A 16,003-nucleotide genomic window follows, 5' to 3' on the forward strand; every position below is an offset into this window, starting at 1 on the left:
GCAATCTCCGGTGAAAAAACAACCTTCCCCTACCCAATTACCAGCAAGGGAGAATTTTAAGAATATTTTTAGGGCAACCCAGTTTGGCTGAGCACATTCAATGAAGCATGTGGGACCAAATGCTGAAGAAGCGGGATGTGGTCAATCCGCAGTGATTTCCATTCAGATGGGACAAGTACTCCCTGCACTCTCGGTATCTAAGATTCAGGGCAGGAGTTCTGCACGTCTGAAAGGCAGCATTGCCACACACAACAACTGTTAAAGAAATTGGGAAAAGAAAATAGACAGGAGGGTACTTCAAGTTCATTACACAACATCTCTATGTTCTTATTTCAATTTAGAAGAAATTACATAGATAGGATCTAGTAGTTACTATTGGGAATCCAATTCATAGGCTTTGGAAATGGGCTCCTTTGTGGTGGGTGAACAGTGATGAATTAAAAAATACCATCATTCATGGTCCTACAGATCACGATGATCAGAACCCACAGGGCTAATTTTGGTGAGAGCATTCACAACAGCAAGGCTGTTTAAATCACTTACAGATTTACTTGAACACAGTGACTTCTTTGCACATGAGAGAAGGGGAGAAGATAATGAATGTATCTTTATTTTAATTGTTATTAAAATAACTATTATTAAATTATTTTAATTAAATTAAAATGAAATTATTTTATTTTATTATTAAAATACTGTACTGTTAAGTACTTCTTCCATACCCTGAAAATGAACTGACAGCAACTCAAAAAGAACGATGGAGCCACTGGAAATGAATTATGAGTCACCTAAAGCAATAATTCTCCTACTCCCCCAACCCTCCACCTCAGCCCTTCTTCCCACTGCATATGCTTTTAGCATTGTACTGAATTAAACGAAAACACGTGTTCTCAGTAACCTGGCTAAAAAGGTTAAAGGACTCCACAAAACCCCATGAGAGAAAAGATGTATCCTTCTCTGATACAAATTTCTCGAAACTGGAACCTACAGACCACCTGTGCGAGAATCATCTTCTTTAAGGGACAGTCTCATCTCGGACATACTGCTCAGGATGGGAGCAGAACATCTGCATTTGGATAGCTGCCCAGTGCATGACTGAGACAGTGGCGGCCAGGTGGTGGCCAGGATCACTGCTTTAACATAAACTGCCGTACATCTGCCCACAGCTGGTCCCCTCAACTCACCTGGTGGACTCCCGTGTCCTGCCGCGGCAGTGGCAATCGCAAAAGCAGAAGCAGGTGAAACAGAGCAGTGGGCATTGTCGGCTGTCTGCCCTGGTTATTTGAAAAGAAAGGAAAAGGAATGGTGAGGCAGGTGGATATCACGTAATAACTTAACTATTCTGAGCTTCACTCCCACAATGAGTGGTTGGACCAAATGTCCGGAACTTAATGGGCAAATAAGATGCCTCACAATAATTCCGCTCTAGGTATAAACCCAAGAGTACTGAAAGCATATTTTCACTCAGAAATTGATACATCAATGTTCAGTGGAAACAACCCAAATGTCTGTCATATGATCAATGGACAAGCCAAATGTAATAAATCCAAACAATGGAACATCATTCAGCCCTAAAAGGAATGAAGTACCGATATATGCTACACCATACATGTTCTGGAAAACGTGTGAAGTGAAAAAGGCCACACGCAAAAGGCCGCATATTGTAGGATTCCATTTATATGATATATGCAAAATAAGCAAATCCACAGAGATAGAGAGATTAGCGGTTGCCAGGGTCTGGGAAAAGAGAGGAATGGGGAGTGACTCCTGATGGGCTTCTTTTTGCGGTGATGAAAATATTCTGGAATTAGAAAGTGGTCATGGTTGACTGCCTTGTGAATATACTAAAAACCCACTGAATTTTACACTTTAAAGGGTGAGTTTTATGGCATGTGAATTACATCTCAAAGAAAGACTTTTTAAAAAGATTTTATGTCAGATTACCAGTAGAATTCCCTTTTCAAAGCACCTTTAAAGTGGTGATGGTGAAAGCGGCCCTTCTAAAATCAAAAGGCTGCACTGAACAACCTTTTGCAGTCCCTTTCACACTCAGGCTGTATTCTATACCCAACATTTGATGATGCTGATGCCAACCTCACTGATTTTCCTATTCCAATAGAGTGAGATCAGTCCACTGTGATTCTGACCTGGAGAGTCTTTTTATTAGTTTGCCTCTAAGTTATATACAGTTATGCTTAAAATAAATAAGAGCAAACAGTGTTTTGGAGTAGCTAGAAGGAAAAATCTGAAATAGTGGAATGGTAACCCATAACAAACTCTGAAATCTGTTCTGTATCTACTTGTTGAAGTGTACTTTGAAAATCATTGCTTTTTCTTTCTTTTCTTTGTGTATATGTTATAGTTAACAATTAAAAAAAAGTTAAAACATATAAACAAATAAGGGGGAAGCAGAGAGCTGCTTAATGTGTCCAAGTGTGACACAGCAGCTCTACTGTCTTCTTAAGACATTTTTGGAATAAGGTGGCAAAATTAAGAGGTAAATTTTCTGCTAGACAATGAGATAATGTGCGAGGCTGTCCCCATCTGGACTATCTATATAATCACTGATTTCAACCTCCTTCCTGTGTTCCTATGTCTCTATGATTTAGTCATACCAGGGAAGAAAGACAGGATTTAGCTAATCCACAAATGGGATGAAGATTTCCAAATAACCCTTATATAAATTAAAGACTTTCTATATGAATGAAATATATGAAAATTACTTTGAGAGACAAAACAGAGTGCTAAAAAAATAAAGTGAATAGCAATCAACACTTGCCTTGGCAGCGTTTTCCTTCCACGAACTCTGGCCCCAGCCTGTTACAGGCTACAATGAACTCAAGGAGCTATATGCCTGTCCCATATGGCAATGGTTAAGGAAGGTGCCAAGGCCTGGACCGACCAAGGCTCTGAGAATAGGAGAGAGATTTCACCAAATCCATGGTCATCCTATGACAAGCCCGGAAAACCCAGCTTGTCACTTCCATTTACCAGAACCAGCTGAATGGCTGGATGACCCATCACAGATGGGGAGCGTGAAATCAGTCCATCCCCAAGGGCTAATACTTACTAAGGCAAATCCTCTGACAACTGTCTGACCCAGGCCAGCTGCTCTTGGAGTTGATGGAAATGACAGTAACGAAGGCCACAGATGAGTGACCATTTGGAGCCACACACTCTACTTGATATCATATTATGCTAAACTGCCTCACTTGTAGCATGAGGACGAGAGTCCTTGGACCACTTGGGGTGAATCCGGTTTTATAATTATGTGATTCTCCCTTCTGACTTGAAATAATTGGCTTGAGGGAAAAAAAAAAGAAATGTTTCAAAGCCAATTGTTTGAATATGTTTATTTGAGCAATGGGAAAATTGTGGAAATAAAAGATTTCTAGCTTTTGCTCTGATGGTTTTGCCTCCACTTAGAAGTTTGATATGTTTAACAACAAATTATGGGGTAACATTTTATAGCTATTGAGAAAGGAAATGTACCCACTTTCGCCACTATGCAATAATGATGACTGGGGTTCCTTGCAACTGGACCTAACTGATATTAGATGCAATATCAATAAAGCCCCCCTAAATTGGGATGTCCCAGATCAGCCTTCTTAACATAGACCAGACTGGAATTACGCTAAGGTATAGAGTCTGGGAATATTTTGGTAAAACCAGCATTGAGAGTCTTCAACTAGCAATCATCTAATCACTTGGCTCTTGATTCATATTATCCGCACACAGTACAAAGCCACAAAATGAAAACGCTGGTTGTTCTGATGACATATTCTCTAATTGTATTTTATCCATTTTTTGGTCCTATAGTAACATTGTTCGCTTCCAATTAATTTTCATAACTGAAACTAAGAAATATTTTGGGAATGAAAACAGTGAGGCAAAGGAAATATTCAGAAGCTTGAAGTCATATTTCTCTTCTACATTTTGGCAGCCCTTTCCGATCCCTCACCTCCAGGCTGGCGATAGCGGAGGTGCCGAGGAGTTGACGGTGACCTACACGGTGACAGTTCTGCGGCATCCGCTGCTGGGGAGCTGTCCTGTCCGGCTCGGTCCCCTGCTGCAGACTCTAGGACTGCTGCTTTGAAACATCAAGAATTTTAACAAGCAGGCAATGAATCCAACAGCTTCCTGTTAGTCTCACGCATGGAAACACAAAAGTTCATTATGGACAATAAGCAGCTCATACTAGCCTACATTTTTAAAGGACTTTAATATGAAATGAAATCATGCCAACTGGCTGAATATTAATGGCACTAAATCTAAATATGGATGTCCTTGAACTCTGTCTCCCTGACCCTGGCTGACCCTGCCCAGCCCTTTCTGTCCAACACAGTCACAGACGTTAAAGAGAACAGAGGATATGCAGTGGGTCCCACATCCTCTGGAATGTTTCTGCCTTCTTGGAGTGGAGAAAGGGAGACTTTTCCAGATTCTAAATCCGATTTGAGATGAAAATTGGGTCTTTGCTAGTTCTTTGCTTGGGTTGCTCCCTTAAGCCGACCAAAGTTTGAAACTATCAGTGTGGCCCCCAAGAAGTTCTGGGGGTGCCTAGGGATCTAGAACTGTGCTGTTCAAAATGGCAGCACCAGCCAAATGTGTCCTCATAAATTTTAATTTAATTAACTAAGTTAAAATTTCAGCTAATCAGTTGTACTAAACACATTTCAAATGCTTGGAAGCCTAATGTGAGCTTCTGACAGGATAGAAATAGAGCACTCCCATTCTCCCAGAAAGTTCTACGGGATAGCCCTGATGTAGAGCTACAGAAAGCAAGTGGACATTTTTACAATGTACTGTTGAGAGGGTTTAAGATAATTCGGGCCTCTCTACTGCAGCTAATGTCCTAAGAATAAAAGACACATCATTCCAAGGTCACATGTAGGCTATTACTGATGACATGAACATACCCCTCCAATTTGGCTTAATAATATAGTAAACTCTGTCTAAGTCCTTTTAAAGGAAAGCACTAAAAAATTTTCAAAAGCTTCCAACAATTCTTCCATTGCTTTTTCCTCAGGATTTTCATAAACTTTCCCTGATAAAAGCTGTGTTACTTCTGCTAATTTTACACTTCCCTGTCAGCAGAACTACTCATAACTGACTCCCTCGCCATTCCATTTAAGATTTCACTCAACAAACTTTACAAAATCCCCAATGACTTCATATAAAGCCATTTTTACATTTGCATGTGATTTACTGCCTAAGAAATGAGGCCACAATTCCGCTCTTTCAAAACACAAAGGGGCCAGGGAAAGGAAGTGGTTAGAATCTTTCCATGAATGACATAATTACAGTAAAGTTGGCAACGATGCAAGATATAGACAAAAAATCAGTGCTTAGCTGTTAGTTTTATTATTTTCTAAATAGCTCCCTCAAAATTCGTAATGGAAGGCATCTGCTCTGCAAAGAGCAAGCAGAATATCAAATACATGCCCTTGGTTTGATTCAACCATTCACTTATCTAAGGCAAAATGAGAAAATCACCAGTCAGCAATTACATTAGACCCAAAAAAAAGTTTCCTGTGAGAGATATGCATGAGCCAGAATGTCCACGGGCAGAACCGGAAAGAAGGAATAACGCTGTTAGGCTAACAAGAGAGAAGAAACTGTGGCTTGAGGTGGGGGAAAAGAAGCATTTCCCACTGACTGTTCACTTTCAATAAAGTTCCATGCCAACAGCTTTGCCTGCAAGATGAGTGGGCAGATGTGGGCTCCAACAAATGCTAAAATCAGGAGCACTTACAGCCCACAGGCAGGCAATTTTCAAACTAAGAACACAGAAACAGACACTGGAAATGTGGGTTGTGCAGCAAAGCTTGAGCTAAGTTGCACCGCGGTGGCCTAAGTGAAAATGGATTGGAGAAGGCACCCAAATACAGGGAACTGCTCTTTGGCTCCCCTCTCTTTCTTGCCACTGGTTTGATTTTCATGGAGAACCCATCATTAGGTCAATCTGGACGTATTTGAGTCAGACAGATACTTGTGCTTTCTCACCTAGAGTAGAAGGTGGTGGAGACGGCCTGGTAAAAAGAGAGGAGGGAATGAGTGAATGCTGGGTGAGCCTGGCTCAGACCTGGGGACTGGGTGTGGAGGGAATTAAATGGCATTATTTTCATTTCAGTTCATAGACTCGCTCATTTTAAGGGATATTTCCTATTATCCCTTTCCTCTTGCCGGAAGATATGCAAGGCAGGTATTATAACTGAAATGACAAAAATATTGCACAGAGGTCACAGCATTTTTTAAATAATGCGCTCTGAAACTGACTGGCCGAATTGCAGTGAGAGAGCCCTCTCTCTCAGTACAGGCTTACTGGGTTAAGCTGGTATCATGCAATGAAATTGTGTGGGGTTTTATCCTGAAGTGAAAGCAGAAAATGTATAAACTTTTGGCACAGGGATCTTATCCAAGTTTGCCAACTGTTTTAAGTGTTAACATTATGCAAAGTACACACAAACATCTTTCAAACTAAAGATGAAAGAAAGATCAGCGCCCCCCTTTTCTTTGCCAATTGGAGTTTTCAAGACTTGACAGCAGGGTTAACAAAGTGACATGCTTTGCTTCTAGATACCTCTCTCTCTCTCTTTCTTTCTCTCTCTCTCTCTCTCTCTCTCACACACACACACACACAGTACTTGTCAGCCTGATGCTGAAGTAGTGTTTCATTCATTCATGACTTTCTTAAGACTCCTCATGACCAATACTGCCCTTATGTCAACGCAAATGAAAGAAAAAGTTGTCTATGTTTTCTTTGTTTCACCTACTTAGAAAAAAAGCCAAAGAGCTTCCTAGACCCCAGTCTTAATTCTAAGTTTTCTACTCAGTGAATTCCTTATGAGGATCCACAGGATATATTGTTCTCGTGTCTCAAGAGCAAGAAAAGATGTGTCTGAACAATGGACCTATTCTCACTCGCAGTGTGAACCACACAGTTGATTGCATTCCAGTCACTGCTCCATCTGCTGGGAAGCTCAGAACCAAAGTCAGGGTGACTCTGGGAACTGCAGACTGCCCACACAGTACTCTTTGTTTACCAACCATATCTTTGGCCTCACATAATTCTTCTTCCTTGGTCTGATTTCCAGACCTATTTTATTTGCAATCCAGTTGTTCAATATGTCTCTTTGACATACCACCTAATATTTGTATGAATAACATGGGAAATAAATATATTAAAAGAAATTAAAAGACAGCTACAGAAAGGGAAAAGATGCAAATAAGAGGTTAAATACAAAGTGTAAAGAGAAAGACAGATGAGGGCCCACGGTAAAAATGAGCAATAAGGGGGGACACATTAGTGGGTAGATATGACTAGGAAGAGTGGGGAGCAGAAGAGCTGGTATCTCAAGTTGGTTCTAAGAGGCTTCATCTCTTAGTGCCCTGGGCCCCACCTGGATATGATCTTGCAAATTCTTTATCACCAAAGGTGGAAGAAGGTCTGCAGTTAACAGTGACATGAACTGCAAAATGACATTTCTAACCATGAGCCATTTGGATAAACAAGCAATGGAAAAACATGTTCTTAAACCTAATCCATTCCCTGAACCCACTGTAAGTAGGACCTTTTGATGAGGTTACTTAAGTTGAGGTGTGGCCCACCTCGATGAGGATGGGTCTTAATCCTGTTACTGGAGTCCTTTAGAAGCAGAATGAAACTCAGACAGAGAGAGACAGAGAGAAAACCACAGGAAGCGAGAGCTGAAGGTCAATGGAACCTGGAGGAGAAGGGAAAGGCCAGGAGAGGCCACCCACGGGCCTGCCCAGGAAACGGAGGAGCCCAGGACCAGGGATCACTGGGAGCCAGCCCCAGAATGCCAGTCTTCAGGAAGAAAGAACCGCCCTGGATGATGCCTTGATTTGGACTTTTTCCTAGCCTCAAAACCGTAAGCCATTAAATCCCCATAATTAAAGCCAACCCATTGTGTGGTATTTGCTTGAGAAGGCAAAGAAACTCCAACAGTAACACCTTGAAAATATAACTCTAAATCATTTGTTTGGGGGCAATTCTGTGTCAAACAGAAACATTAAGTACTCAATTTTAGCTAATTCTCTAAAGCGAAAGCAAACCTACTATTTCAGCCACACTTTGATGCACAGAACTTCTCCATCTGCGGGCTCCAGGCCATAAATGACAGATACAGCCATATGACAAGGCTCACCAGCTGCACCTAGCTGTGACTACAATAACCCGACCTCTGTCCAGCTCTGCACTGACAGGTCTTTGCTGTCTTCACCAGTGTCCTTCCCTGGGAGCTTTATATAGTCCCTTCTTATTTATCTTGGTCTCTTCAACTTTAATCTTCTAGTTTATTGCTCTAGGAAAAAACCCACTGATCCCTACCATTGCAATACCACCTCAGTCCCAGAAGGAAGGTCAAGCAGTTTTATGACATGGCACCAGACATCACTGAGCCATCACTACATGCTCTGGACTCGGGCTACGAAGACCGCGATCTAGGCAACGTGGTGAACAATGTGGAATGATCCCTGTGCAACAAGTTAAAGTGGAAGAATTAACTATGGTGGGCAATGGGCAGCTTGACTGGGGACTTTGAGAGCCAGGACACATATTCAGAAAGTAATGCAAAAAGGAATAGATTTTGCTTTTGCTTTGCTATTAAAGAAAAAAGCTGATTCATACTACTAAGCATTAACCAAATGAAAGTGCAATCTCTTGGAAAATTACAAAAAAAAAAAAAAAAAAAGAAGAAGAAGACAAATTCTTTTAAAAGTTTATCCCATGCCGGAAAGCCCTGAGAAGACCAGTAACAGGGTCCTGTTCTTCGGGGCTCCCCTTGGCTTCAAAACTGGGCAAACTCCAGCCCTTCAGAAGCGATGACGTCTCCAGCTCTCGGAAAGAGCTTTAGCCCCTGGGGCTACCTCCAGCCCCGTGTTCTTATGTTCTCCTCACCTAGAAGGTCCCCTATCTCTTTCTTCCAGCCTACTTCCCCCATTTTTCTTCGCCCACACGAAATGACGCTTCCCAATTCTGCTCAAAGAGACACCATCTCCCCTGCTTTTCACCTGGCCTAGCACTCTGTCCATTTCTGTTGTACCAGCGTCCACCTGCTCTCATCATTATGACTTACCCACATAACTAGATTAGAAGGGGCGAGGATGCCATCTTATTTACCTTTCTGGCCTCTGCAGCACTGAGAACCCTCCACAGAGAAGATGGGCATTCAGTGACTCTTGAACAGACACGATGATGCCTCCACCCCAGGTCTAGAAACCCTGCGTGTAAGCCTCAGAGCCATGATGTTTGACACTGAAATGCTGGTTCCTAAATCCCTACTTGTTCAAAATAACATGCAAATCCAGGCTTCGCCCCAGATTTCTCCTCTCCAATTTACCACATTCCAATAAGGGGAAGGAAAGAACGTCCCATATCCTGGCAAATCAGTGTACTTCACACACCTTGCCCTAAACGGGAGGTTTGAGATCTGCTGCTCGAAATCTCCCCCCTCAGAGAAGCTCCCAAACTCTGGCACTGCATCGAAACCCAGACGCACCTGTCATCCTGTGCAGGCCTCCTTAACCCAGAAAAGAATCCATTGTGATTCTGTCGAAGCTTGTTGTCCTAAGGACTTTTTAATTATCTGCCACCTTCCTCCTCCATGGTTGCTAACTTGTCAATTTAAAGAACTTCCCATTAAACAGGGTGCTACTTTTGATGATGATAACTACTTCAGTTAAAATTCCATTAAGGCCTTCATTCAGGAAGTTTATTTACATGAGCTGAGTTAGAAAGTACATGGAAACTTCAAGGAGGTACAAAAGCAAGGATTTATGTTTCCATCTAACTGACCCTCCTTGAAACTTGGACACTTTTTCTAACTTAACTGTCCAGTTTTGATTATGTTGTCAATACAGTAAAAACAAACAAAAGGGTGTCTGCTAATTTGGCTAAGAAACTTTTTTCTGATTTTTATCACAGATTAAAAAAGATTTTGAAAGCAACAGGGATTATCTCTTCTAACTATACATTGTATTGAGCTGAGAAAAGTGACATGCTAAAGGACCCTGGATTAGCTCATTGCTTTACTTGATTCACTTATTTAACAAACATGTACCACCTTCCAGACACTAGCCAAGCACTGGGGGAAAAGAGGGGAACAGACAGACAAGATCACCGACCTCATGCACTATGTGGGGAAAGACTGTGGAGGCAGAAGGAAGGCCACGTGCAAAGGCCCTGAGGCAGGAATGGCAGAAAGGCAACTGCACAACCAGAACCTGGCAGAGGAGGAAGTGTGGCAGGAATAGGCTGGAGAGGGAGACAGGATCCAAGGCCCTGGGAAGGGAGATGTACTTTATATTGTGATTCTAAGGATTTAAAGAGGACACTCTATGATTGGATCCATGTTTTTAAAAGCCAGTCTGCTGTGGTATAGAGAATGAGATGCTAACCTGCAACTGCACAGCAGGATTAAATGATTTTTGTCTCCTATATTTCTGTTGCAATATGGAGCATTGCCTTGCTAAATAACTAAACTGAAGAAATCATCTGTGGTAGTTAGATTCAGTTGTTAACTTAGCCAGGTGAATGTGCCTAGTTCTGTTGCTGTGGACATGAGCCAATGGTACGTGAACCTCCTCTGTTGCTCATTATATCTGTAGTCGGCTAAGAGGCGTGCCTGCTGCAATGAATGATGTTTGAGTTAATTGGCTGGTGCTTAAATGAGAGAGCGCAACGTAGCACAGCCCAAGCGCTTGGCATTCCTCATCTCAGCACTCGCCGCTCAGTCCAGGCCTTTGGAGATGCAGAAAGAAGTCACCCTGGGGAAAGTTGCTGGAACCCAGAGGCCTGGAGAGAAGGCCAGCAGAGATCACCCTGAGCCTTCCCACGTAAGAAGGAACCGCAGTTGAAAGTTAGCTGCCTTTCCTCTGAAGAACTAATGAAATAAATCCCCTTTCATTAAAAGCCAATCTGTCTCTGGGGTGTTGCATTCTGGCAGCTAGCAACCTAGAACACCATCTTAAAGCTTCCAGGTAAGGTCACCCTCGGCAGCAGGAAGGCTGAAAGCAGGAGAGATGTTTAAGGCAGACATGGGAGGAGACGGCGGCCCTGGGGTCCAAGCCCTTGGGTGAAGGGTGCCCACAGCTCGCCTCTATGCTAAGGATCATAGTAGGCTCTTTACCTACCTGGCCCTCCCCAAGTTCCAGGAAGAGTCTTCCAGTACTACAGCTCAGATCTGCTACTTTTCAATATGGAACTGAAGCTGGCCGCACAGTTTGTTCTACAAGGGCTGGAGGGAACTACTGGAATGTTCCCTTCTAACTAGCCATTTCATTTAAGTCTACCTTCAATGCAGAAGTAGGCCAGTGATGCAACCAGTGAGCTAGGGTTCCAGAGGAATGGGGGGGGGGGGGCGAAGCAGGTGCCCAGAAACCCGGGGTATGGCAGCTGGATACTACCTCTTTGAACACTGCGCTTTAGCCTGTTACACAGGTCCATGCGGGGGTTGTCCACACTCTCTTCTGCAGATCCCGGGCTTTGCTCTGGAGAAGACAGGCCCCTGCTGAGATCCAGCGGCACTTTACCAGCGTGGGGCGGTGGGGAAGCAGCAGGGCTGTGTGTGGTGGGGGGGCTGCTGGACGCCGAGCAAGTGGTCAGGTCCAACGCCCCTATCCTTGAGTTCAAGGGAGAGGTCAAGGACAGCTTTCGGGCCCTCACGGGGGAGGAAGTCCTGGACACGGCCAGTGGTGGTGGGGAAGAAAACTTGCGACACAGACGTGGGGACTTTCCATCTGCCAAATGCTCCCCTCTGTTGTTCTGGCTGGTGGCGAAAAATAATTCCAAGGACCTAAAAGTGAGAGTAAAACCTATTGGCGGATTGTAGCCAAGTGACAATGATTCCCAAGCTGTCATTCAAGAACATGCTCCTTACATTTAAAGATCACAGAATCATCACATTCCTATCGCTGGCTTCTCCCCCAGTCTAAATGCTACACGGACACTGCGCCCTAGCCAAAAGAGCTCAAGACACTTTTCAGACATTGTCCAATCCCCTCGCTGCTAAACTGAGGCCAGAGCATCTGCAGCCTTGGTATTTCCCCAGAGGGCGATAGAAATGCAGGACTCGGGTGCATTTGTAAAGAATCAGAGCCGAGGAGTTTGAAAAAAAAAATATAGACCCCCCAGGTGATTCTTAGGCATATTCAAATTTAACAAGCACTGACCTAATAAGTAGACCAAAAAATAAATAAATAAAGGAACCTCCTAAACCAGAAGAGCGAGCTGCCCAGTAGTGAGAGAGCAAGCAAAGTCTGCTCGGAGACATCAGGCTTCTTAGCTGGGGACCATCTGTGATCGCCACTTCAGCTTGCTCCTGGGCCTCGGTCAGCTCAGAGGCCGACCGGGTCGGAGGCGGCTGCGCAGCGCAGGCTGCTCCCGTGCACGGCCAGGCCGTTAGTGCTGGGTGCGTACCTGACAGGGATGGAGGTGAAAGGCCTCTTGTAGATGTCCGACAGCTTCCCCAGCACCACAGCTGCGCTGGTGAAAATGCGGTATGTGTGCAGGAAAGTGTTGAGGAAATCGATACTAAGAAACCGCAAGTCTGTCAGCCGCTCCAGGAGGCGCTCCACGCTGGCGTAACGGATCTGGGGCACTTTGCAGGAGTTGAGTGTTTTACTGAAGCAAATGTCAGCGTCGTCTCTGTGAAGACGGGCGTCAGACCTAGACACGAAGCGGGAGCTCGGTCACAAAACCCAGGGCGAGGCAGCCTCTTCCAGCACTGCGTATTCTTATTTGGGAACAGACTCTACGGGAGGGCTTTCCGTTGCATTTTTTAAAACCATTTTTTTGTTGTGACATATAACGTATGTGCAAAAAAGCAATAAATTTCAAACTACATTGTAAGAAGCAGCTAGAGAACAGATGTCAGAGTTTGGTATGGGTTATTGTGCCACAATTTTAGGTGTTCCTTCTAGCTGCTCCAAGACACTGGAGACTAAAAGAAATCTCAATGTAATGATTCAGTGGTCAGACTCATTTGTTAAATCCTATCTTCTCTGGTATAATTCCTCCTTCTCCTTTGATCCTTCTCCCAATCTTTAGGGGTATTTGGGCTCTGCCCTTTCTAACTTTTTCATGTTGGAAAGGGGTGTCAACAACATAGGTTGGGGGATGGAATTAGTTGATGTTCTTGGAGAGGCTGGACCCTCTGGACTTAAGGACTTTTATCTGGCCTAGGAACCATCTGGAGGTTGAAGGTCTCTGGAAAGTAATTTTAGTGTGTGAAACTTCTGTAGAATCTCAGATAGCACCCTAGGGGTTCTTGAGGGTTAACAGGAATAGTTTTGATTGGGGTTTGGCAAACTGTGGTAATTAGCAACATCCAGCTGAAGCTTGCATAAGAGTAGCCTCCAAAATAGCCTTGGACTCTCTTTCCATTGCAGTTTATAAGAGTTTGCTGTAAATATATTTATAGTTATTTATATTGCATATATACATACTCAGAGCTATAAAAATAGCATAATAGGTATGCTATTAAAACTTAGGAAGGCAAGAATTAATTGTGAAGGAATAATAATGGTTTGTTTCACTCTGTGGATTCCTTCTCTTTTTAAGTCCATCAGTTTTATCATCAGGGAAATGAAGTTAAAAGCCCTAGAGTGTATTCCACGGGAGAGAGCATTGCTTATTCCCTTAAATCAGAAGAGAACTAAAAAGTAATGCGTGAAATAAAGGTGGTGAAAACCCTTCTTGAGTTTGTCCCTGAACAGCCCCCACCCCCCACTGCCTGAAATATGATTGATGATTCTTTAAAACCTCCCGTTTGGCTATTTCCCAACACATCACCCCTGAGGCGCCCTCTCCAGGTGGACAACTGAACTGGGTAGAGCGTTCGCAAAGGAGCCAAGGAATCGCCTGGCTGTCTGCTCAAAGCCCAAAGCCATTGGTACACACTTGTCACAAAGGGCAGGAGAGGATGCAGAGAGGAAACGCTTGTAAGCAGAGGCTGAAGCCAAATGGGGCACAAAGAAACGTGCAGCCTTTGCAAGCACTGCCTATAGCTTTCACTTTCCATTCTGAGAGCCCTTTCCCTTATTGCAGCATCTCAGAAGAGGCAATCATGTGAAGTCCTGGATTTCATCACTTGATTAAAAGAATCAGGAGGCCAGTGATTTTCAGTGAGGCATTTGTTTGCTAAGAACCAGTGGCTTGTGAGTGCCCCTTAATTAGACTTTTCAGCACTTCAAGGGATTTCAAATAATATATTTATTTTCCTTAGGTTAAAAAGGAATCAATAGGGCGAGCAACGGTGGCTCAGCAGCAGAGTTTTTGTCTGCCATGCCAGAGATCTGGGTTTGTTTCCCGGTGCCTGCCCATGTAAAAAAAAAGGAATCAGTAGCTTTCTTAGGTGGCTCTTGGAAACTTCCTACCCCAAAGTATGCTCAGTGCAGGTGGAAGTACTTCATTTGCAGGCCTGAAAGAGCATTTTAAATGAGTAGCTCACCAAAGGACCGAGAGTGGCCAGTTAATTCTGGTCACACTGCTGACCTTAGAAATATATAAATACATCTGAGATTCTCCAAAATGGTGTGGCTCTGCAACTTTATTTTTCTGGCTTGTAATTTTCTCATTTGTAAAATGAACAAGTTAAAATGATCTCGGAAAATTTTATGAATCTGTCAGTTGGTTCAGAAGATGGCTGAATGAGGTAATCAATCACCTTTTCAGAACTGACCATATTCCCACTGGATATCTCTAATTTCTAAGAACATTGAGGTGAAATACGATTAAAAGTAAACAAACCTCAATCTACATACATAAAATGTAAACATTATTTGGACACCACTGAAAGGGATATTTTCACCTTATAAATGTTATGAATTTGCATCCTGATTATAGCTTTGAGCTATGAATCTTTGACTACAGTTTAATCAAAACATTAGGAGAAAAAAATACGCTGTGACCAACATGAAATTAGCATAAAAACTAATTACATCTCTGTCCTTAAAAATGCTGATGGCATTTTCATTTTAAACAAAGAAAAGAAATTAGATATTATGAAATTATTTAATTTTCTTTTATTCCACTGAACAGGATCTCATTTTATTTCCTAAGGGACTCTCAAGAAAGACAATGTGTTTCTTAATCCTCCTATGATAATAGCAATTTCTTTTTGTTAAGCATTTAAAAAGCAGCCTTGAGACATTAAACCCAAATCATCTATGATAATTAGTAAGCTTTAAAACGAAGTGAGTACTTGCAAAGTGATACCATGTCAGTTACAAGACATGATAAAAATGGCATATTTTTTTCTTTTAACTCTGCAAAATGCAGTCATTTTTCTCTCATGATATGTAGCCAGAGAGATGCAAAGGGAGGCAGGAATACAGAATTTAGGGTGGGATGGGGCCATGGAGGGGGGCCTGGGAAAGGACAGAGACTACAAAATCATACTCTTTGCTCTGAATGAGGAGAACCAGACTCAACCAGAGTCTGGGAAAAACAAAAGGCAGAGATATACGCACTTCACTCTATGGTGAGAATTCATGTCGTACAGTATAGACGGGCATTGAAAAATGCATGTCGCTAATAGACAATCCTACAGCCCGAGACGCAGGTTTCTGTCCTAGCAGGAGACGGTCCCTCCCTACTCACTGGTCCCCTCTGTGTTCCTGAAGTAGGAAAAGTCCTGGAGTGCAAGTGAGGTGGCTACACAAAAGAGACTGGACGTGGACACTGATATTTTCCTCGTAGGGGAAAGACGATGCATTTGGGCATATTCTCAACTGGTCAAATCACAAATTAAAGTTTATATCAGTATTAACTTTTAAAGTTCATCAATATGTATAGTGGGAGAGCAGCTGCCCTGTGGTTTAGGGGCTTCTAACTTTACGCTAACTGATGTTCATATTTTCATTCTAAAGCAGGGTGGACATTTATGACTGCCTAACCTTCAAGAGAGTACTTTGAAAAATAAAAATCCTACATCTTTATAAATCATTTTGTGAAATATTAAAATAAGCACCCTATGGTAGA

General features: G+C 42.8%; 1 protein-coding gene across 4 annotated transcripts in view; it reads right to left on the reverse strand.

The window, feature by feature from the left end:
* The window catches only part of RASGRF2 (Ras protein specific guanine nucleotide releasing factor 2), a 277,005-nt gene that overhangs the window by 122,581 nt on the left and 138,421 nt on the right, over positions 1 to 16,003 (reverse strand). For 3 of the 4 annotated variants that reach the window (XM_077139291.1, XM_077139289.1, XM_077139292.1), the window contains exons 14-17: positions 12,440 to 12,688; positions 11,428 to 11,816; positions 3,959 to 4,087; positions 1,182 to 1,271 (exon numbers count right to left, since the gene is read on the reverse strand). In XM_077139291.1, coding sequence (XP_076995406.1) covers positions 1,182 to 1,271; positions 3,959 to 4,087; positions 11,428 to 11,816; positions 12,440 to 12,688 — 857 coding nt within the window. The remainder of the gene's footprint in view (positions 1 to 1,181; positions 1,272 to 3,958; positions 4,088 to 11,427; positions 11,817 to 12,439; positions 12,689 to 16,003) is intronic. The other variant, XM_077139290.1, reaches the window with a different exon arrangement.

The sequence above is a fragment of the Tamandua tetradactyla genome, chromosome 21 (assembly GCF_023851605.1).
Source record: "Tamandua tetradactyla isolate mTamTet1 chromosome 21, mTamTet1.pri, whole genome shotgun sequence".
Taxonomy (NCBI): Eukaryota; Metazoa; Chordata; class Mammalia; order Pilosa; family Myrmecophagidae; genus Tamandua; species Tamandua tetradactyla.